The sequence below is a fragment of the Varroa destructor genome, unplaced genomic scaffold, assembly GCF_002443255.2.
Source record: "Varroa destructor unplaced genomic scaffold, Vdes_3.0 BEIS01000002.1, whole genome shotgun sequence".
In the NCBI taxonomy this organism is placed as follows: domain Eukaryota; kingdom Metazoa; phylum Arthropoda; class Arachnida; order Mesostigmata; family Varroidae; genus Varroa; species Varroa destructor.
This window is the reverse complement of record NW_019211455.1, coordinates 838361-861291: the sequence shown is the minus strand read 5'-3', so window position 1 is coordinate 861291 and position 22931 is coordinate 838361. Positions and strand designations below refer to the sequence as shown.

The 22931-nt window shown below is 40.6% G+C and overlaps 1 protein-coding gene and 1 long non-coding RNA gene across 10 annotated transcripts in view; one reads left to right on the top strand and one right to left on the bottom strand.

Annotated features, from left to right (window-relative positions):
• LOC111245463 (uncharacterized) overlaps positions 1-22931 on the top strand; it is a 96486-nt gene that overhangs the window by 56644 nt on the left and 16911 nt on the right. For 2 of the 9 annotated variants that reach the window (XR_015320455.1, XM_086979336.1), the window contains 2 exons: positions 21374-21612; positions 22084-22683. Coding sequence is in view for 4 of the 9 variants with exons in the window: in XM_086979336.1 (XP_086835462.1) it covers positions 21374-21589 (216 nt within the window). In the remaining 5 variants the exon portion in view is untranslated. Of the gene's footprint in view, positions 1-3855; positions 4193-16958; positions 17106-18788; positions 18892-19314; positions 19655-20798; positions 21613-22083; positions 22684-22931 lie in introns of those variants that run through there. The other 7 variants (XR_002671350.2, XR_015320453.1, XR_015320452.1 and 4 more) reach the window with 7 other exon arrangements.
• On the bottom strand, positions 606-2867 carry LOC111245462 (uncharacterized). The gene is made up of 3 exons (XR_002671349.2): positions 2312-2867; positions 1371-1532; positions 606-975 (listed from the first exon to the last, which is right to left on the bottom strand). It is a non-coding gene; the product is annotated as an uncharacterized LOC111245462 (long non-coding RNA).

Here is a 22931-nt window from a genome sequence, read left to right as displayed (position 1 = left end):
TAAGTAGAGGAACATCAGAGAATAGCTTTCTGTCTTAGGTTCCTTCCTCCAATGGGCCTATCTGTTTAAGGGTTATCGAGACGACACTAGGCGAGAGCGCCCCTAGCCAGCTGATCGTCTCATTTCTATCATAGTCGTTACCCGCCGAAACAGGCGGGTGAAAGCGAAGTGGTCCGCTTGAATTGGCCTAACTGTCTACCGTTGTTTGCCGAAGTTCAGAAAGAGAAAGCTCGCGGAGTCTGAAAGGAAAGAAGTAGTACGTGCTTACCGCAAGTGCGGCAGGCTGTCGCATACTGAGTAAGCGTGCAGAGGGATTGTCCTTTGCACGTGACTCACACAGAACATGGATCTCGACTGCCAACCCCCAAGGCCGGCTATTGCCTGGGAATATGCCTGTGTCTGTCTCGAATATTGGCGTGAGCTCGGCGCGCCCCACGGCAGCTGCTTTCTCCACGACATAACATAGTTAGTCTTCCTGTTGGCCGTTTGCCACTCTGCCCTAAGCATTGCAAAACATGCGGTAAGGTTCTTGACTTCCTCTGCAGTTTTTCATCATGGCCAATGAGTTCGTTGAACCAAAACGGATCCGAAAGAAATAGTTGATATTAGCAGCCCGATCGAACTTGCGATTTTTTTTATTTGAAATAGTGCTGATTACATATATACCCGTATGGTGGTGCGCAATTTTGAGATAATTTGTCAACTCTTATTGAAGACCTTTTTGTCGCCGAGGGACAGAGTTATTGACGCAGACATTGAGTCGATTAGTGAAAATCCAAGGAATAAGATGAATAAATGTGTGGGAAAAAATTAAACTTGAAAATCATTTTCTATATAATAAACAATTTCTCTTGCTTTGCGTAAACAAATGGGTCGAGAGTAATTAAGTAGATATTCGATTGCCCTTGACTGTTTCGGTAAAAGACCGGATAAGGCGCCGAATTACCGCTCCAATATGTCGTGTCCGATCCCCAACTGAAACTCAATAACTTTCTGATTAGTTAAGTTCTCAATTTAAGTTCACCATCCGGTTATGCTGGGACGGCATAAATATAATTAAGTATCCTATTCGTAACTAGTTGGTATTTTATTAAACACGTCATCACCTACTGTGGAGATATCGTTGAGATACCAACGAGTGCATATGGATTACAGTTTATTTAGAGCGTTACTGCTAAATCATGCTCAGAATGAGGAAACCTGTGAGCACATAATAATATAAGCTGATATTTCATACGTGGGCACTAAATCTGCCTATAAAATATATGTAAAAAATTAAAAATGCTTTTACATTTTCAACCGGTTCGAAAATAAGACGCATCAATCGCTTGTCGATAAAACACTATTTCAATATGGACAAAATATCTCACGCGGCTTATCCGGAATTTTTCGATAGATGATCTTTGTCAGTTTTGGCTAGACGATAGGTTTCATGTTAGACAAGCTGTAGCCTCTTTTCTTATTTCCGTTTGTTTCCACAACCATTAAAGGTCCATTGGTACGGCGACGCCTTTTGGAACCTATTGGTCCAGCTGACACAAACGAGAGAAGACGGACAACATAAATACAAGAAAAGAAGAAAAAAGTGACATTAGCGTAAGCTGGAAGGCGAACCATTTGCCTAGTTCGACTTCAATAATCGTCCGTTAATCTCTTGTTTGCTAATGCGGTGTAAATGTCTGCAAGGCTAATTAGAAGAAAGTTTGTATAGCGAGAAACTTACATAGGGCACCATTGGCCTTCTAATTAACAAAAACAAATCGCGTACCTGTGATAATTTGAGTTAGGTTTTTTTTTGTCCACATGGCCCGTTTATGTGCAACCGGGTCTTCTACTACAATAAAATATCGTCTGCTAATGTTGTACACATTTGACATACTTCGATAAATCTGTTTTATAGGTGTGTTGTTACGAAATGAACGAATGCCGGCTCAGACTGATATTGATATAATAATAAAGAATTGAATCTCTACGTTAGCCTTACAGGAACAGGGAAACACAGTTGACAGAAATCGAAGCTATAAATAAATCATAAGTAGCTCTAACAACAGCCATAGCGATTTTCATCAGTATCCATTTGTGTGTGCCCTCGCAGGGCGTCAAGCTTTTTAAACACAGAAATCAGGTCGTGGCACTGTAATCGTTATTTGTATATTTTACTACATATAAAATACGTGAATGTTAGTCTGTGAAGCTATATAGCCAGTAGGCAGAAACTGATAAAATAACCAAGCACTTATAATTGATATTTAATTCATACAAGGGTTTCAACACATTTTAACACGAAAATTGTTGTAAAGTAGGTTCATACTATTTCCATAATTTCACGGGTAATTGTCTCTTGATCGACGTAAACAGAAGTATTTGCCATCCTCTGCGATAGGATACGATTAGGTTTTTACAGCTTTTATTACAAATATTCGATCGTATAACATACATCGATGAATAATCTATAATACAAATAAGCTTGCGGGGATGAAGATGGCCACATCCCATAAAAATTCATTTTGAACGACAGAAGCGTACGAGCTAGCACCGATAAAATACACCTTCTATCTAATCACTCGCGCATAATTGCAACTGAAAAGTTTGCTGTGTGAAGCCAACAGAAGTTTTGCTTTTACGGGACGGAAAACTCTTATGTATGTATGTAACTCGTTGTTTGGTAACAGCACTCGTTGATCAAGGAACATCATTTGACGCTTAGGTAATGACGGCCTCACTAATTCAGCCCCTAGAGCAGCGACAGAACATCGGCATCTCTCGGCAGGCCAAGGGGATTGCAGGCCAACCCAACGACTGCTTAGCTAGCTGCTTTCTATGGTCAAAGCAGCGTAATCTCAGCTGTACCCATTTAGGACTTTGGAGAAAGGATAATAAAATCGACTGTCTGTTCGACGTTCGACAGATAGAGACGTTAGGAAACAAGCGCGCTCGTTTGCCCAAGCTGCACAGAAAACAACCCAGTCTTTGCATTTTTCTATTCAGATTGCGCTTAATCCGTATGCCAGTTTTACTGTATCCAAAAACATCTACTAAAATATTGCTTCCATATCCTTTACCGAGTATATTTTAATACAATAGGCAAGTCAAACAGCGACTATATAGATAGTTGTTTTATCAAACATTCAACCATTGCTGCGGGGACTAAAAGGAAGCTAACATTAGCTGTTGCAAAGTAAGCCACAATGGCGGAAAAGCTGAATTTCAACTTTGTATGTAGAAGTAATGGATTACATCCAGCTGGAAGCAATCCAAATGACGGCAGGTGGTTTTGGATCCAATTCCTAGAACGCCTATTAACCGCATCGAATCAACCGCGTGTACGTAATACTTGATAAGCAAAATCGAACGCCATTTTTAAATGCGTTGTCCGGGATGACTACACCATGTATAGGTCAAATCAGAAATGCTATAGGTCACCGGCAGTTTGCATAGAAAAACCGCCATTCCCCACTTCGGATCAGATGGTGCCATCATCAGACCGAGGGGAGGGGTACGTTGACTAGGAATGTTGGACAATACCTGACAGAAGTGCGGTCACGTCTAGAAATATCAAAATGAAATCTTTCAGGAAAATACTTCTGTCCTAGTGGGGCCTGGGAGACAGATATAGGAGCAGCAGCTGCGCACTAAAAAAGAGGAAGTCTGTTATCGAAAAAGGCCTCCTTCAGATTGTGGATATACAACCATGATGTTACCGGCATACATCTATATCCGATAGCTGTAAATAACCCACGGAGTAGCCGCTGGCTTAATCTTGTTGTTGCTCGATTAGATTAAACTGAGCATTTCCTGTTTAAATGTATACTTAATATGTTTATCATGGTCGATCATAGGAATTGAGTCAACACCTCGACTAATTCAGCTAAACGTAATGAGACGCTATGAAGCCAGAAATTGGCTGTCATTTTCTAATACTATATATATATATGTTAGCTTTTTGCCGATGATTGCCTGTCTGGTCACGTATTATGTTTTGGATAGTGTGCACGTCTCTCTATTCCGTCGAAATTTTAAACATTCGACTAACACTTTTTCTGAATTGGGAAATCAGCCCCAGCCTCCACAGAGATTTACACCGGACGCTGGTACACTTCCGGCTCCTTCAAAAAAAGGGAAGCTAGAATTTTCTCTGCAAGAGCAAAACATCGTGCCTCATTCTGATCACAAAGGAAAGCTTGGACAAAGCGTATGTATTACCGCGGGCCTCGAACACTAGCGGAGTATAAGTTACTGAATTGAATGGTGGAAGCCGTATTGAGTGTGAAATTAAATTGTAGATTCAAGTTGTAAGTGGTCCCACTGCACATTTAGATAATGATGATGACACGATGCGTTAAAGTTGAATACTTTCAGGTTACATTAGTAGAATACGTTGATGTAACTGTACCATTCGTAGATTTAAAAGCTAGAGATTTTTGACATAGTTTAATAAGTACTTCTTATTGGTTTCAGTGACAAAGACACATGTGTGAAAACCTAAATAGATAAGTGTACTAAAATCAGGACACCAATGCAGAAGTTCTTAGAAAGCTTATTCGTAATATTACTGGCTGATCCGCGCGAGCGACGGTACGTATGCGTGATATGCTGCTTCAGAAGTTACCTTTCGGTGCCTTCGTCATTTGTAGACATTTTATATGCACACACTTTGACGATCGCATCCTTTGAAGATGGAGACTCTGTGGTGTTCTATAAATACTCAGAAACTATAAAGGTTTTCTAGTGGGCAACAGTAAGCGGCAGGCTGAGCATGAATTGGCTCCATGTTTACATTACTTAGTGTTGGTGTCCTTTTTAGATAGTTTCTCTACCGGTTCGAATTTACTCTGAAATTACTTCGCTACTAGTTACAAAGCAGATTCAATTTGTGACGAGTCACTCCGCGATCTATATCAGCTCACCTAAATATTTAGAGTAGTCTCCATTGTAAACATATAATATTCAATCTTCAATCCATACACTGACTTCAAATGCGAAGTTAACCACATCGGAGTTTGGAGACTTCAGCAACGGGGAAATCCTAACAAATATTTAGCTCGTGTTCGTTGTGCGTGAGAGCTTATTTTACTGGCGTATTAGTTTATGCATTTAGGATATTTAGTATTTATAAGGTATCTGTGAAATACGTTGCTTGTAAGCATTTCGACTACAGGCGATACACCACATTTATCAGCGACTGACTTTCATAGATTCTATGACTCTTTATTTTTTCCAAAGACGCGTTCGTACAAACGCCGCTTGGTGTGTACGCCTGCGCGCGTTTTCGGCCTTTCTTGTTCCCAGTGCTTTGCCTCTCCCTTTTGCTCCTGTCGTGTATTTTGCGCGTAAATTATGTATGGTACTCATTTGTTGATGAGGCCTATCATCCTGGCTTCGTTCCTCATCTTTTGTAAGCATTTTGGGGTCGGCTCAAGCTCTCTTCGCCCTTATTCAAGTGATTCGTATTCGAAATATTTGGAGTGTATGCATACGCGTGCGTCGAACGCTCGTCACGAGCTCCCAATTTGCTACCTACCAAACATAATATTTATATGGTTTCTCTATATGTGCTGCCATCAGTGTTGCGTACGCTCCTGCTGCATTTGGCAATAATCTAAGCTGTGCTTATGCGACACCAGATGGTTAGTGGAGTATGTAAATGAAACATCGGTGTCAAATGCTTTACCACCGTTGATACTGACCCATTTACCCAGTCGATACGTTTACGTAGGTAGACCATTTCCCGTGCGCGTGTGCTTGGCGGGTATGTGTGCATCCGAGCAGATTTCAGACGTCACTTGGCTTAGCCAGGAAAGAATCTCAGAAATATTATCAGACACACACAATCTGAAATCAAATAACGATTTTATTCGAGAACGGCTGTGTACTTGATACAGGAATGGACAGCAAACCTCGAAGAAAGCCGTACTTTGCTTTCTTATGCTTACCTATTAACTAAAGATGACGAGTAGGAGTTTTCAAAGGACATCCTTGTCTACTGCCATCTACAAGGGTAGTTGAACAGTTTTCGTTAAGGGTGGCTTCGTCCGGAAATACGAATCGTGGCAAATGAATAACAGTTGAAAAATACGTTATCAGAATGGTGTAATAACAACCGGCGTTTATTTTCCACAATCAATAAAAATTGTCCTCTTCAGCGTTTTCTGCCATTCTGGTGGCCTACGAGCCTTTTTTTTCCTCTGTCCGCAAAGCCGAAAATGCACCTGTTGAGTAGTGTGAATAATTCACGTGAGCTTGCTATCAGGCTTTGCATTTTACGAAGTGCCTGGGGTCTGGTCTCTCGTACCCGTCAAAGCATATTTTTTTCGTAACATGCAAGCTATATAAATAGCTGCTTTGGCTTGTAGTCTAATTGTGTTACGCCTTTAAAACGACTACGATAAATATATCATGGCTTCGCTTATTACAAAAGAATACCTTGTGTCGAAATCCTAACGTATACTCAAAGGAAATAGAAAATTTAAAGCATTCCCTTCATATTTAAGTTATAACCTGTACATTCAACCTAACTCGCACGAAACTGCGTCCGAGCTACCTCTTTTTCTGCTATCTGTCTGAACGAAAGCGTATATTCGCCCTCGCGTATCTGTGCTTGAACATTCCGTGTTTCAAAAAAAAACCCTAGTTAGAGTTGGTTATCAACAAAAGTTTGATTTTCCGAGCCTGTTATGTCTGCGATCTACCGATCATACGATGTTTAATATTTTAAACAACAGGGAAGTTCTAGGAAGTGGGTTTTGACTTAAATTGCAGTCTCGTATATTGTTTACAGAACGTTTAAGTAAGTTTTGAGTCACTTCTAGATAGCCTCAACTAATACAAAGTAGCCAGCCATATGTTGTTCCACCTTTTAATTTGTTGCCGTCTTTGCCTGCAATTAAGCAAATATTTAGCTAATGTTCATCTTTATAACCTGTCACCGATCGTACACAGGTTTTCTTCTTTTTTTTTTTGTCTAAACGGGATAGGCGGTATACGGTGGATCCGCTGTGTGATCTCTGTTTTCTTTCTTTCTTTCTTTCTTTCTACGCAGATGTACATATTGAAGTTATCAGTGCTAATTTCAGTTCCTTAGGGCAAACCGCACAACTCGCTGGGGCACTGGTTGAGCAACAACGCTGTTTCGTTAGCCCAGAGAACAATGTATTTTTTCTTAAAAGCCTCCAGGCACATTTCTTGCCAGCTGCTTATATTAGCTTAAGTTGAGATGTCCCGTTAATTATATTTTGCGCAAGCACGTAAGGCGAACTTTTCCAGTCGTGCTGTTCCATGCGTAACAAAATGTAACTTCCGACTTTTGAGGTAAAAGTTCAACTTATTATTGCTACCAGGCACTCACAAATAAGCTCAGCCGTTAGATAATGCATCGTGCGACCCGTTCATTAAGTTTTTATTTTGATCTTCGTGTTGAAATCTTTCGAAAGTAACGCCAAAATCTACAAATTGAAGGATAATTCATTCATCAAGCCAAACATATCAAGCTGTTCAGAAATATCGAATAGAATTCGAGGGTTCTTTCAGTGAAAATCTTCTCGATACCTACGCTAAAAAAAGATGCCATATCTTCAGGCCAGCTTAGGACTACCCAATTCTTGTAGTTTTTAATATTTTCTTCTTTTTGATTAGCTTCTGGCGCATATGTTGTTTTATGTTACTTTTATACTGAATTGTCAAAGGAGTATTGACCGTTTTATGGCTCGATGGCATTGAAGACACATACTTTAGATAATATGAGACACGTCGGGTCGGCGTTGGTGCTGTTTGAAAGCTGATTTTTGGCAGCATTGGATAGAATGGAACGCCTTTTTTTTGGACTTCAGATAAAGCGCCTTCAAGATGGCTAGAATTTCGGCGAAAATTTATGGTAGTTTACAATTTTATCTCGACAAAAGTACAAATTCTGCCCAAACTCATTAAAAAAATGTGTTGTAGGTGGACAATGAGTCTACTAATTAAGTGAGGAAAACATACGCCTACTCTAGCTTTCCTAATACAAGGGGTCAAAGCAAACCCAATCGTACATAGCGTTTCTGTAAGCTATACGAAAGGCTACACGCCGTTCTCAACAGTTCTCTTTTAAGATAAGCCTGTCTTTGCTATGCTTGCCACGAACCTCCGAAAAAGCTATTGGCTAACTCTCGTAATCTCACGTCTAGGGGTCAGTTACCGCCCTGAACGTGCAAACGTACAAAATACCGCTAGCCCCCCTACTAGGCAGCGAACTCTTCGTTCTCTTCATTTTTCTCTAAGGAACTGCAGATCCTCATAGTCTCGTCTCTTGGTATTTCTCTTTCGCGATCTTTTCCTTCTGTTACTCATTTTATTGACGATGTCGATAGAAAGATATCCGAATAGAACTGGAAGAACATATAAATGACCATAGTAGGTGTGCGTTAACGGCAGAACCGGCAGCAGAAGACCGATCTATCGAAGCGCCCGCTTGCCTGTCTGCCCTTACATACGGACGAGACTATGATCCCAAAGGGGCTGTTCTCACTCTTTGTTCTATTTCGCCATCAGTTCAGCAAGGCTGCCACCAGCCGTTTTACTGGCGGTCAATGGTGCCTGGCTTCGGCGAGCTTCGCTAGTCAATCTACCGCCCCCATCATCGCCACAGAAACTGTCGTCATTGTCAGTTCGCTTTTCCGACAACAGGAACAGCATTCGCTTGTTCAATAGAAATACAGCTACCCACCTTTGAGGCCAGTCTTCCCCTATTTCAATGGCGCTGTGGTAGCGGCGTCAACTCCATGTCGCAACTGTATCTACACTAGACAAAAGAGGCTAGCTGGATCGAAACGAACCGGCGGGGCAAACAGCTCCGGTCTCGTATCGCTACGTTCTGTTAGTAATCCAAAGCCTTCGTTCGTCAACTACACCTCCGCACATGGCCTATCGACGGAGCTCCTATGTCCTCCCACAGTTCCCGAACTTCCAATGGGGGTCGGTATTGCCCTAAGACGATGCAGGGCTGCGTAGAGCAGCAAAACTTCCTGAAATACGAGAGCCGATCGAACGGTAACGGCAATAGCAGCAACAGTAATGTTCTTGCTTCGTGCAAGCTGGTATGATCGCGACACGAGTAAGAGCCACTGGCGCTGTCATCTCGATCGTCCCCCATAGTGTAAGTCATAGGTGATCGGCGGTTCAGTAGCTGGCTACACTATTCGAACGTTGAATGACACATACGAAACGTGTCACAGGCTCGTCGTCTGTGTAATTTGTTAAATGATGAGACGCATGCATAGTTCGTATGAACACAACGAAAGAGGGGGCCGGAAAACATGAATGTCAGAGGCAAATAAAAGCGAACTAATATATATACATGCATAGGCCCGTGGCGTTGCATTTCGTCCCATCCCTTCATATCAGCACCGGTCGAGAGAAGTCTCTTTTCGAAGTTTCGAAATCAGCTGCTCCCGCATCTATTTCTGCTACTGCTGCCCTATTCAGAGAGCTGAAATGATAACGTACATACATGAGTGATACATACGGTCGAACACGGCTTCGCAATACGTGCAGCTCGCGTTCTCGCTTCGTCATCTTTCAAGTAACCGGATGGATACAAACACACACAAATACATCGGACCGAGTGGCAAAACTGCTTAACTGCGTAATATACGCATGTATGCATAGACTCTTAATGATGATTTTGGTGCAAGTGGAAGAGAGGCTTGAGTCGGATAAATATAGCAGACGATGAAATGAAGTGTTATTTACGCTGGAAACTTTAACTGCTCTTCTACGTCGTTGAAATGCCGTAAAATGATTCGAATGAGCGTACCACAAGCCACGTACAGTTTAAACCGAAGCCAATTTTAAAACCGTCGTGCAGAAATTAAAAAAAAAAACAAAAAAAAAAAGAAAGCATAGAATTCATAAACGAGTCACATTTAATTAACTAATAACAAAAAATCGTCTTACGTTTTTAATTACTCCTGTATATATCCTACGTAATATCGTAGCTGCGCTTAAACCATAGTATTTTTTTATCGATTATAGTCCATTCAATATTGTATTTAATGCTATATTCCTTTTCTATATGTTCAGTGTTAGGTCATGTCCTGACAATTCCGTTGCCATACGATAAACATATTATATATATTATGTATATCATATACTCTATCACGGTGTGTCCCGCGTTCTCGTTTTGCAGACGGCTGACTACTTGATTGTAACACCAGTTTTTTCGTAAGGGGTACAATACCATGTAAAAAGTTGTTATATATCTCATGAGACCGAGCAACGATAGCAGTGATGTTAGCCATTGTTATAGGTAGGTGCACTTGGAAACGGCTGGCAACAGACCTTGTACGAATCCATTCGCAGTTCGTCCTTTTGTAATTAAATCCCCTCGCTCTGTCTGCCCAAGCAGGATTTATGCCTCTGGGCCTGGGAGCTCAAATAGAAACAGTGATCGCCTATCTGTTATTAATTTCGCTGTTGAAGCTTCCGCGCAGCTTATTGCCCTGATGTCGTCACTATCGTCGACGCTGCTGTGATCATTGGCCTCACGGGACAGGTGTTGCGTCTATGGCGGCATCTTCTCGAAACGCCAAACGCATAACATCGAAATATTTCGGCAAAGGCGGGCGTTTACAGACTTGTTACTTAAGGTGCCGATTGGAACGATTGCAATATGGGCGAACGATAAAACTTAACGTTGAACAATATATTCGCAGAGAAATTTTATTGTTAAGTGGGCTTTCAGACAGATAGCTAGCTTCCTTTGAGTTAGACAAGTGAACTAAGTTTCAGCAATCAAAACAGGCTGTACGGGTGATCAACTCATGGTTATCGTATACTGTCTTGGCAAGACAGCAGAACTCGTAGTCAGGCAAATTACCTTTCACGATGAGGATCGTTTTTCTTGTAGTTTCAATTTGACTTTACATTATAATGATACGATTTCGCCGGCTGCTTTGAGGGTAACATCAATAATTCTGTTCCTGTTGCGCCGATGAAGCATAGATTGAGAAAAACGACCTGCGGATTTGTTGAGTTCTCATCGGACTCGACACCTCGAACTTATTTAACGAGATACTGAAATAGTACAACGTAGAAGAGAGGTTCAGCGGCGTTGAAAGGAAGTTGTTCGAACCTAACGAATAGCGAATCGAACGTTCTTTAATGACCTCTCGATTTTGTCACCTTGAGATTATTCTTGACCACTCGATAGTAACAACGAACGTTTTGTCTGATGTAGACGGCAAATCTGTGGTCAATTAGCGGTTTTACGGAGTAAAGGTCTCTTTTAGATATTTTGGCCGTCGATTGACCTTCAAAAAGGAATTTTTAACGCACCCAATAAGTGAGTCTTAAGAATTTCCAGCTTCTTGTCTCATTAAGTATACAGATATTTTTTCGTTATCTATAGGCTCACTTGATTGGACGATCAGAGCAGCAAACCGAAACAATAATTTGCCAATCTAGTGTTTCCAAAATGTACAAACGCCATGGTAATATTCCGATCCATCGACAGTATGCGTATCGGTTCTCTGTTACCTATTACTATGCAAAAAGTAACGTTTGTTTCAGTATTAGTAGGCCTTAGTGCAGGACTCACTGTTCATGTTTATCGCTTCTGAAATAGATCTACCTTGTTTTTTCCTGGCAGCTGCTGTCAGCTCCTACTACTGAACAAAAATGTCTGGTCGTCCCAAAGCACTATATCCTACGTTCTGAGGGCGCAGTGAAGTAATTAGGTAGGAAGCAAACGTTTCCTCTTCGCATTCGTTTGCGTAGCGCACTTCGTTCTCGACAGATGCACAGTTGATCCCTCAGCGTGCTTCAGCTCGTACAACTTTCATGTTCTTTCATTTTTATATCTCATGGTGACTTGCCGAACAGAGTTGTAACTCACTATGATCTTGCCTTTCTAAACCTTCGGCTTGCGACAGAATACGTTCACTTCAGATATGAGGCTTTTTTAGATTATTCTAGCACATTTCCACCGCTGTCTAGATCAATTAAGCGGGCGTTTAATTCAACAATGTGTGTTCATACATCTCATGTCTCTACTGTTTCACTTTTGTGATTTATGCCACAGTTGTATGAATACGCTTTGGAGCTTTTCGTTAAGCGGACAATTAGTGCAACGTAGAAAACTATATCGAATACGTACATTATATAGTATTTGTCAATCCAGACTTCACAGGTACAATTAGCCTGCTAGGCTATGAGCAAAATAGGACGAACAAAAATAGGACGCTTTCAGCCTCAAACTTTAAAACCTAGTCGACAATATATGTAACGAGGCTTTTAGATATTACCTTAGATACCCATATATATATACGGGTGTATATCCCTGTGGTAGTAGCATACCTGCTGATAAAGTTAAGGGGCAAGTTATGGTGTAGGTTCAAATCCGGCCGTAGACACACTTCGTCTCATGCTAGATATATACAGATACATGTCTGCGCATCGATCAATAGAGCACAGCTAAAGGTTGCTCTTCTCATCTTCAGCTATTTAGCTGAGAAAAAATTTTACATTGATACACAGTGCATGTGATATTTCTTTTAGGTGGAAACAGTTTTGCCTCTACGAGAGCTAGTTTTCTGAATTCGGCAGAAGTGAGATGAAAGAGATCGCTTGGATAAATAGTGACGCTTTGCAAAAATTGCTACGCCACTTTATTGCACATAATATATGGACAGAAATGCCAAGTTTTGGGACGCAGCGACACCGGCATCCTGTTGTTTAATAACGCTTCAGATAGTTAAGCATACCTGGAACGAAGCACACGTTCAGTAGATATATGAAAAGGTATCGATCTGTTACAGAAATTCGCCAACAAAAACAAACGAAAGATAGATTATTGCGAGTAAACATTCTGTCGTCATCGACGGTGTGGGCATATCGTAGGCTCGAATAGGCATACTGCATTAAACACTCTAATGTCTCGGTGCCTTGACACGGAAAGATTCATTTACTACTATTATATCGTAATGGCGGAATCCATAGACGATCTACCCAGTTAGAACAATTGAGCGATTAACCCTCATAGTCGTTTATTGAAGTGAAACTTCTCTGGCATAGACTAACGGTGAATAACACCCTTACGTTTCTCTTTAATGGAAATACAGATACGTAGACGTATATATACGTACATGTATACGTACATACATATATATATATATAGTTTTTTTTGGAAATATGTTCCTCTATTCGCACAAGCTGTACAACACCTACGTATTTTTTGGTTCTCTACTTTCAGCCAGAGACTTGGTCGTTAAAGTTGTCGCGTTAGTATATAGTATTATATCAGTGTGCGTGTGTGAGGGAACGTGTGGTAGAGGGGCTGCACGGGCCGCTCTGTTTTCCTCTAGCAAAGCAACGGTGATCTGAAATGTCTTTGCTGCTAAACTTTTGAGATTTTGATTAGTCGAAAATTCAATTCAATTCGCAGTACTGGATTGCCTAAGCATTTAAAAAAGTGCGATTATATGGGACAATTTTTCTTTTGGGCATTTTACTGAATTTGTGTCGAACAGTAAATGGACAAAATAACAAGACGATCTTTCTATTGCAGTTTCATCCTGTCATGAACAAGCTACATTTTCAATGAAAAGATTTATAAGAATATTACTTGGAGTTTTATTTCATGACCGCCTAGTAGGCTATATAAGCCAGGGCGGGGTAGAGCTATACGGGTCAGTACATCTCAAGCATGCATTCTTGTTGCATTCCCTGGACTAGATGTTACTGTTGTCAACGACGTATAATATTTGATTGTTTTTGAAAGAAATTTTAACAGCCTTACTAGGATAACGCTTCGTTCGCCCACATATACACCACACGACAGATGATCACGACCACGTATCGTAGTAATAAGCAGGCGGATATGGTAATGGTATAGAATTTAACGCCGTCAAATTAGCTTCGGAGAACCGTGTGCACATCGTTATTCTTTGTCCTCACTTGTCGAAGAAAATGCAACTCGTTAATGTGCTCCATACTTGGGCCATTAAAAGTCTGACTTGGCACTGCTAAGCAGAATTTCACGTAAACTTATTATAAGCGAGTCATCATTTCTGATTTGCCTATCTTGGCGGGAAATGGTTTCTTGGCCAAAATCACAGCCCTTTTCGTAAACAGAAGCTTTTTCCTTTTACCTTCGTAAACTTTGTCATATCATTAGTGTCCCATATAGTTCCACCTCTAGTACATACAACCACATATCGACAGGCTATATGGGCCTACCGATATTTTCTTGAACACTGATCAATTGTAATGCATCCACATATACCCAACCTATACACACAATGCTTAATAATGTGACGGTATTAATAGATTCCGTGTAAATGTTTTAATTGACTGCCTTAGTCTATAACGAAGTTTGATTCTTTCAAAATCGAGATCTGAAATCAAAATTAAATCAGATCTGCAATGTGCACTCTTGTGTAGAACATTAGAAATAGATTTAAGTAATAATCATAGTTGTAATGGTGTGGCCACCTACGTGTTGCTAATCTAAAATAACGCTTTTTATGATGAATCTGTCCATGACTTCGGTAAGCCTAAACGATACGTTCATAAGCTTCTATATACATAGGTTTATACAAACCTACAAAGGCTTTAAGCAGTCGCGTAGATCATTCTTGCTGAAATGTTGTCACAGATGTAAATTTCAACATCATGCCTTACGCAACAAAAAAATCTATTTAATAGAAACGGTGGCAGTAATATTCATTATCAAAACTAATGGCGTATAGAAGAAATCAATACTGCACATGACCATTTGTCGAATGCCTGAATTAATCAGATCTCTGGTTGGCCGATTCTTCATAGCGTATCGGTCTTGTGACACAGCTTTTTTTTGCTGTAGATTATATCACGTAATGGAACATTATCACCAGACACTACCGAAGAGTTAATCACTGCAAACACAATTTGCTTAAACTAAAATGGGGAGATTTAATCCTCACCTATTTCTATCTCCCGAACCTGATCTGGTAGGCGTACTAGTATTTTATAATAGGAAAAAGCTTTGAGTAATTTTTTTATCTCTTAACGATTCGTGGGGAGGATATTCTAAGATTGACAAGTTCCTGCATTTTCCCCATTATTTAAATAAATAATACGGGGCTGGCTTTTAAATTAAACCTCTGCTCCCTGTGCAGTTCATTGCATGTTCTTCGTACTACGAAATGCCTTGACGCATGTTTTACATAATATGTTATGTAGCATTTCGTACTATGAAACAATAAAGCTTACTAAACCCAAGCATAAACAAATACAGTATCAGGTGACTACATTTACATGATAAAATGTTCATGTTTTGTTTGCATCCGCCATAACTTCATAGAAACTGTTCAATCTTATCCGGAAATAAAACGTTTTGGTCTTTTATTACTTTATTATCTATTATTGGCAGTCATTCTAAAAGAAGTGAATAAAGTTAATATATCCATTGTTTTTACACCAAATCCTTGTTTTGTTTACTTGCCTCTAATATGTTTGTGAAAAATTATTATAACTTTATATATTATATTTTGGTTACGGTTATAATCGAAATATTTCATCTAAGGATAGTTTAGCCCGGCACAAAAGAGAATGCTAAGGTATTATCTTACTGCGTATTTAAAATGGTACGTAAAAATTAAAAAAGTGTACAATTAGCAAAACACCTCGCAAATCGTAATAATAGAAGAGCGCTTATATCTTTGATATGCTTTAATTACTGGGCCAAATAAATTCATTGGCTAAGCGGAATTCTTTTAGGTACTACGTTTGGATGGAAAAAATCCAAATATCTTTTCTTTAAGTAGCATCGTTTTTATTAACGCTTGCTAAGTTTTTACGTGAATCCTACAATAAAACTATAGGTTAAAAAAAGATACATGGGCCTATAGTGGCTGATTTTTGGTCGCATTCCTCAGAATTTTCGTGTAATATTTCTCATTGATTATTGCAAATTGATTACGAATCACCGTCGATCGTTTCAGGCTTTGTAAAGCTTGATTTTTTCCACTGGATAAGAATTGGTTGGCCTTTCAAATTTCCTGCTCTCGTAGTAACGTCTTTCTCTTCGGTTCTGTTGTTCAAAGCTTCGATAACAAGCCTATTTTTTAGTACCATGAACGTCCCAAATATCGTCTGCTTAGCTGATGACGTTTGAAACATCCGTGGTTGCTTAACAACCGACCAAGTAGCGCCACGCTCTGAATCTTTCATTATCTGCATAACAGGCACATAACAGGCGGGAACATATGAACAGCTTTCTAAGAAATGCTTCATCGTTCAAACGAACCTAAATGAGCAATTTATTTAGTAACTAAAAAAAGTCAGCTCTCACGGAGCCCATAGGGGAACGACTTTAAAGTATCCATCATGAAAGTACTTTAAAAACAATACGCATTCTACAAAACATCAGAGTGATTTTCGGGACGTTCACTGTATTAGGTTGAATTTTCTTACTATATCACTGCATTAGGAAAAAAAAATCCATTATTTCTTTGTCACTATATTGCTGCAAATCAGTACGATTATTTATTAGAAAAGTGTTCTTGATCACTGTTACTAGCATACGTTGGGCCACGTTGGGAGAAAACGTACGGCGAAAATGTTTGGTTTGCTCTTTCTCTAAATAATAGAATAAATGATCTTGGCAGTGAAATAAATCACTGATACGTTTATATGGACATATTGATGTATTGTTACATAGACAAAACTTTACGAGTGTCAACGATGAACCAATTGAGACTAAGAATTATCTCAAAGCAATAAGATACAGTATTCGGTGTATCACATGCATTCGGTGACTGTATCTGACATACTGAGCCAGATCACAGTTATTGCTGGACTGAACGCCTACAACGTAGTTGTTAGATTTATTTCTTAAATTGCTGAATGCGCAAAGTGGCAGCGATGGTGAAGCGCTTCCAGGCAGGAAACTGAGCTAAATAAGAGCTATTGCGATTTGACTGGTACCTGTTATTTCCACACAGACCAAAACGCCCCCCAGTGGCGAACGGCTCACCGCCAAAATACTTCTGCCTGCGTATGGCTCGGTGGGGAGCGATTCAAATACGTCAAGCACAGGATGTTGAAGACGACCTATCGTCTTCATTCTAGTACCTACACGCAAGCGTCAGGTGAGTTGAAGATGAAGGATGCAATGGAGCTTTATAATCTGATCGAGCTTCAGCTATGGTGGATCCTTGAAAGTGTTAGATATCTGGACGAAGCAGGTGTTAGAACATGCAAGTTAATATGGACGTCTGGGATGATGAATCGACCAGCTTAACGATAACACAATATCTAAAATCATCTTTCTCCTTTATGTTCTAAGTAGAGTTAATTTATTCACAAATCTACCGAGTTAGCCGAAATGTGCTCTGGCAGCACCGTCTCACCACGTGCAGTATGGGTGTTTGTACATACATTTTTTTTTTTTTTACTGATCTATATGTATGGAACCAGTTCGTGTCAGGTACGCTAAGTTGGACTCGTCCATTGTAAGCCGGGAGGTGGGTCGTTCAATCGACCGGAAAATGCTCTCGATTCTTTGTCATTGCTGTCACTATACTGGCCTAATGGATTCAGTAGAAGTTAGGAGATACAGACATTATTGCGAATAGCAAAGCGTGTCGTTCTGCCGAAGATAACCGTGTTGCGTATGATTTATTTGTATCGTTGGTGACGTGCAATGGTTATTTAGATTGCTTATATCATCTTCCAAAATGCCCCAACGAAGTTGAGAACTAATCATTTATTGGGAAAGTGTAGTAGAGTCAAAGGGTTAACCTCGATGCGTTCCCTGCAATTGAATGCATTAGTTAACCATAGAGCAAGTACAGAGAATGAATATGTGTTTTGCTCCGCTCAGGATCTATTGGCCATTTTTTATTGTAGATGCTTTAAAAAAAATCCCCACTGAACGTCAGAAACCCTTCAGCATGATAACTTCACAACAAAATATAGAATATCTGAGGTAAAAAAAACTTGATCAACAAACTGAACTAACTTTTTAAGTAGCATATATAATAAAAATAAACATATAATAACAACAACAACAACAACAACAACAAATACGAACAACTCCGACTTCAGCTATCGATATTTTCCAAGGCCAATAAATTAACTCGCAGATTCAATTGCCAAATCATTTTAAATCGTTCTCATCGCAATAAACACACACACACACACACACATATATATATATTTTTTTATCGATTATTACCGAAGGCGCATTTTATTGGTCTTATCTGTTTGGGTTAATAGGGGACTAAAAAAAGGGCAACTTTTGTAGTGTTTGTGTACTTTTTCACAGATTAGCACAGAGAATACGGTGATAAAAAGAGCAAGTCGTTGAGCCAGCTGATTTCAGGAAAATTTGCTGTACTTATGGGCCTCATGTTGAACAAGTTCTACTGTTGTTATCTTGGATCATTTAAGAAGATCAACTTATCAGGCAGTGCTTTCACAATGTGCCATGGAATAAAAAAAAAAGCTTACCAAAACTGGAATGATAGTGTCCGAAATTAAACTAACCCTAAGGTTCGCCTCAGGCAATCAATTGTTTCCGCAAAAAATCGCTCCTTAAAGACACGTTTTTTTCGTCTAAGTTTGCCCGTTCGCGCCGCTACAGATTTCTGGCTGAATACCTGTGAGAAACTAGTTTTCGAATGCAAGTTTAAGCTCCTTGCCATGATGCTCGTCATTTGCATTACACCGATACAGAGTTTAACCAAACTGACTCTCTCGCCGACCTGAACATGGCAGCAGAGTCCCGCGTTTGAGATAAATAGAAAAACATCTATTTGTATGTGTTGCAGTTGCCAACTGGGATACCTCAAATATCATCACACAGAATTACGCAAGAACCATCCGACGGTCAGTAAGATGACCTCAACACGTCAGTTCGAGAGCTCGTTTGAAGTAAGCCCTAGTAGATCTAGCTGTTCCATTAAAAGAAAATTGTGTCTTTATTAAAATTTAAATCAAAAGGTTGTCCACAATTTCTAGAAATCTTTCTACTGATTTAGCGGATCAAGGCCCATCCATATTCGTTTGCAGCGAGTGAAAATATCACAACCCGCTTACGAAAAAACGTTTCACAGATCTTTCTTTTAAACTGGCACAAGCATACGTAATATTTATGCATACATACCTAGCTATAAGAAAAAATAGTTAATACAAACATATGCGCTCCCGACGCTGTACGACGACGCTATGCGGGCCGATAGTGGCGTAATGACTCGTTGCGCAAGCAATGCAGCCGAGATCTGGCGCGCCTCCTATTTTGCTCTCTATCCAACGAGCACGAATAAAAATTCGTATTTGAATTCTGTTTGTTTTCAGGTAATCGCTTTACATCTACGGGGTTGTCATTTATATAATCGATTCGATGCCACTATGTAGACCGGCTAAGTAGCTTTTGAAGCGAATCCGCACAGTGCGGCTGTTTCCTGCACTACGCCCTGATGGCCTGTTGGGGCCGACCTCCACTTAGCTTTCCCCAGCGATATTAGACGGGACTTTGCCATCTAGCGGAAGTCGATGGAACGTCAGGCATATATATATATATATATATATATATAGTCAAATAGGCAGACCAGCTTTCAAGAGGTACAACAAGAGAATACGAAACGATGTACAGGACACAGTGATATGCAACACTCACGAGTTGGACCAGGATGGGGTAAGGGAACAGGGTGTTGTCCGCGGTAAGCGGAAAACTCAGCAGACAGGCTGATGATATAAGCATCCAATCTTATTTCCTTTTTATTCTACCTACAACCGATCTAGTGTGCTATAACAGCAGATAACTGTTCGGAATTATAACAGTGATATTAATACTTAGTCCTGATATGCAGAAGTATAAAACAACGGTTTGGATAACAAAATCCTTCATTTTTTTTTCAAAAAAAAAATTGATATCGTTTTGCTGTACGAACGTTCTGTCCAGGGAAAAAATCTCAAGAGCTAATTACCCTTGGATTAACAGCATAACGATTATTTTTATGCAAATGCTAAGCCATTAGATCTGATCCTATATATCACCACGATCGACTGTTTGGCCTTCTTAAAAGGCTAGCGAAGAACGTTAGCCCTGGAAGAGCAAACCAGGGAGCTTACGCTGGGACGAACTGGTAGGCAGAGACAGGCCGCGGCATAGAGAAACGAATGCGGGTCGGCAGATTCGAATCAGATATTCTGCCCTAATGATGAATATTTGTGTGAGCACTTAGCCACGTTACCAACAGGCCATTTGCGATAGGCGCCGCTACAACTGGTACGAGGACTTATCTCGGTACCGCGCACTGGTGGAAGCCTACGGTGGAGGTTGCCACGAGGAATTGTTGGCGGAAGAGAGCTAGGCAGTATATAGTGACAGGCTGTAGTCGCGCTCTATTCTCTACTACCTGACATCGTTCTACTGTTACCGAGTCAGCCTCGTAATTTTCGGATCGCCTCCTTTCCACAATCTGTCCTTCTCTTTGCGTCACTTTCTACCTATTTCGAGGTTATGTAATGTTGTCGGACAAACGGTTGGCTCACGGGAACCTCTGCCATATGGTACAGATGATAAGCGAGACTAAGCGTTATATATATATATAATTGTATGTGGACCTACATCCGCCAATAGCGCATAGCAGATACCTATGGTTGTAGATTGAAGATTTCAAATGTGTACGAGACATATTTCCAATAGGATCAATAGAAATGGCTAAGATCGGTTTAAATTCGGTCAGTTCGCGCCAACAGCTACTGAACTATATCATTATACACCGATATACGCATATGCATTTGTGTATGAGTTTGTGTCTTTTTTTTTTAATTAGTATCCCTTGCGCGAGGATACTTCGATGGTAGCTTCAGGTGGGCGTTCACTTCTCTGAAACGTCAGATTGGTTATCTTTGGATCTGTCCCCACGAATAGAAATCGCGCCAAGGATTACCATAGCAGCAGCAGTAGTAGTAGAAACAACAACAGCGATCACACTCGCAGCACGACAATTGCAGGCTACAGCTGTACGTGCAGTCGATACAAGGATCGAGCCTTTGCTTGAAGGCGCCTTTCACGTGGTCTTCGCCAATGGATCCGCACCGTCTGTTAAGGTGATGTCACAGACTTCTAGTAGAACTGCGCATCATTCAGGGTGTCTAACTTACATCGACCGAGGGGTAAAAGGAGGCGAAGTGCTCAGAGAAGAAGGATAAAGGGCAGGAGGCAGACAGACGCTGCACTCTATAAATATTAATAACGATTTTCCATAAATATTAATAAGCATTGTGTGTCCGTGTGAATTTTCTGCGGGTAACATTCCCCGCCGCCATTGCGGTGACCACTAGTACGATCGCTATTGTTGTCCACGGGAGGAGTCCTATAGACTTACAATCCTATGCGAATTGGAAGGTGAGGCGAGGGAATACTGGGAACACGGGTGCCTGCCCGTACGATAACGTGACCAGAGACCACACGAGTGAGAGTAATTTCTGTGGCACAAACTGGCCAGTCGACCAAGAAGGCAACCAGCAAGGAAGGCTAGCAGGGAGACTTAAGCTTTTTCGGAATCTGCTTTTCTGTCCTACCTCGGCTTGGTTCCACGAAGGACACAAACAAGACCTATAGGCAGGGAGCAGGACAGGATAACCGTAAGTGACAGGGCACGACCCGCAGCTTTGTTACTATTAGTGTTATTATTATTAAAACCTAGGTTTTCGTATACGAAGGCGAGAGCACAATCTGGAGTCTTGGTCCGGTCCGAGTTTGCCGAGACGCGAATGCCAATTACACACATGTTAGAAAGTATCGGATGGCCTGACGCACGAGTAAGACTCGCTCCCCGGCCGGATAAAAATAAAACCAACGCCAAAACTGTAAAAACTGTGTAGCCCGATTTCGATAGAATAATTTTGGTGTTCGAAACGAAACCTTTCTTGCCTGTGGTAGATGACTGGGTATTTGTGTCTTTGACTTATTTATGATTTAGTTTTACGCATTAGATCAAAGGGACACGAAAAAATCTATTGAGGTCGCAGGGACAGACGGGCTTCGGATTGCATCGGAAGTGCCCAACAAGGTAATGCTTTTATTAGTATTTGTTTCAATTTGCAAACCAACAGGCGGTGAAGCAGGCCATACGAGTTTGCGCAAACGGAAAGAGGGACAAGGACGCAAGCATTATGCGGCAAGCAATAAACATAAAAGAATATTACCATTTGAAGATGTTTTTATTCCGTTGAAACGTTTCGTAAGGTATTTTCGGCAGGACTGGGAATCTTTAACGTATTTTACAGAAGAAGTTGGTCATTATTCGAGCTTTTTAGAGGGACTAGTCAGCATGCTACGCAATTTGAAGTATATTATAAGTGGGCACAACAATACGCTCTCTGTTCAACTTACGATATAATTCAGAATGTTAGAGAAGAAATATGGTGTCTTCAAAATAAAAACGTAACGCTGGATGCCGCCGACGCCACAAAAATTGTATAGTATAATGCAAAGGGCATTCCCAAATACGAAACGAGGGATTTCCCTGCCAATTCCACTGTGCACTCTGCTAGCAGTGGTAACATAGATGAACTTTTTACCGAGCTTCGACTCACTTCGAACATTTGTCTTAGACTCTGATTGTATTGCAGTTCCACCCTTTGTGCATAGATGCGCTCAATAACCTGTACGAACAATAGTGATCTAACATTCAATAAGGTTGTAACAGTAAAAGGTTCAATAACGTAACACTCTCTCATTTTCTCATGAATGTAGCTATCTAACGCAAATATCTGCTGACGAATATCCCTTTTTAGAGGCTTCGATGCGTGTCCTTATTAACTTCAATATGCTAGGTGCAATGCGCTACGGACCTGTCACATCCTTAATCACTGGTCAGCGAAAAACGCATGCACCCTCAGTAACCCTTGCTTTACCTTCTAGCTTATCGATATCATATGATGTATTACCAAGCGATTTC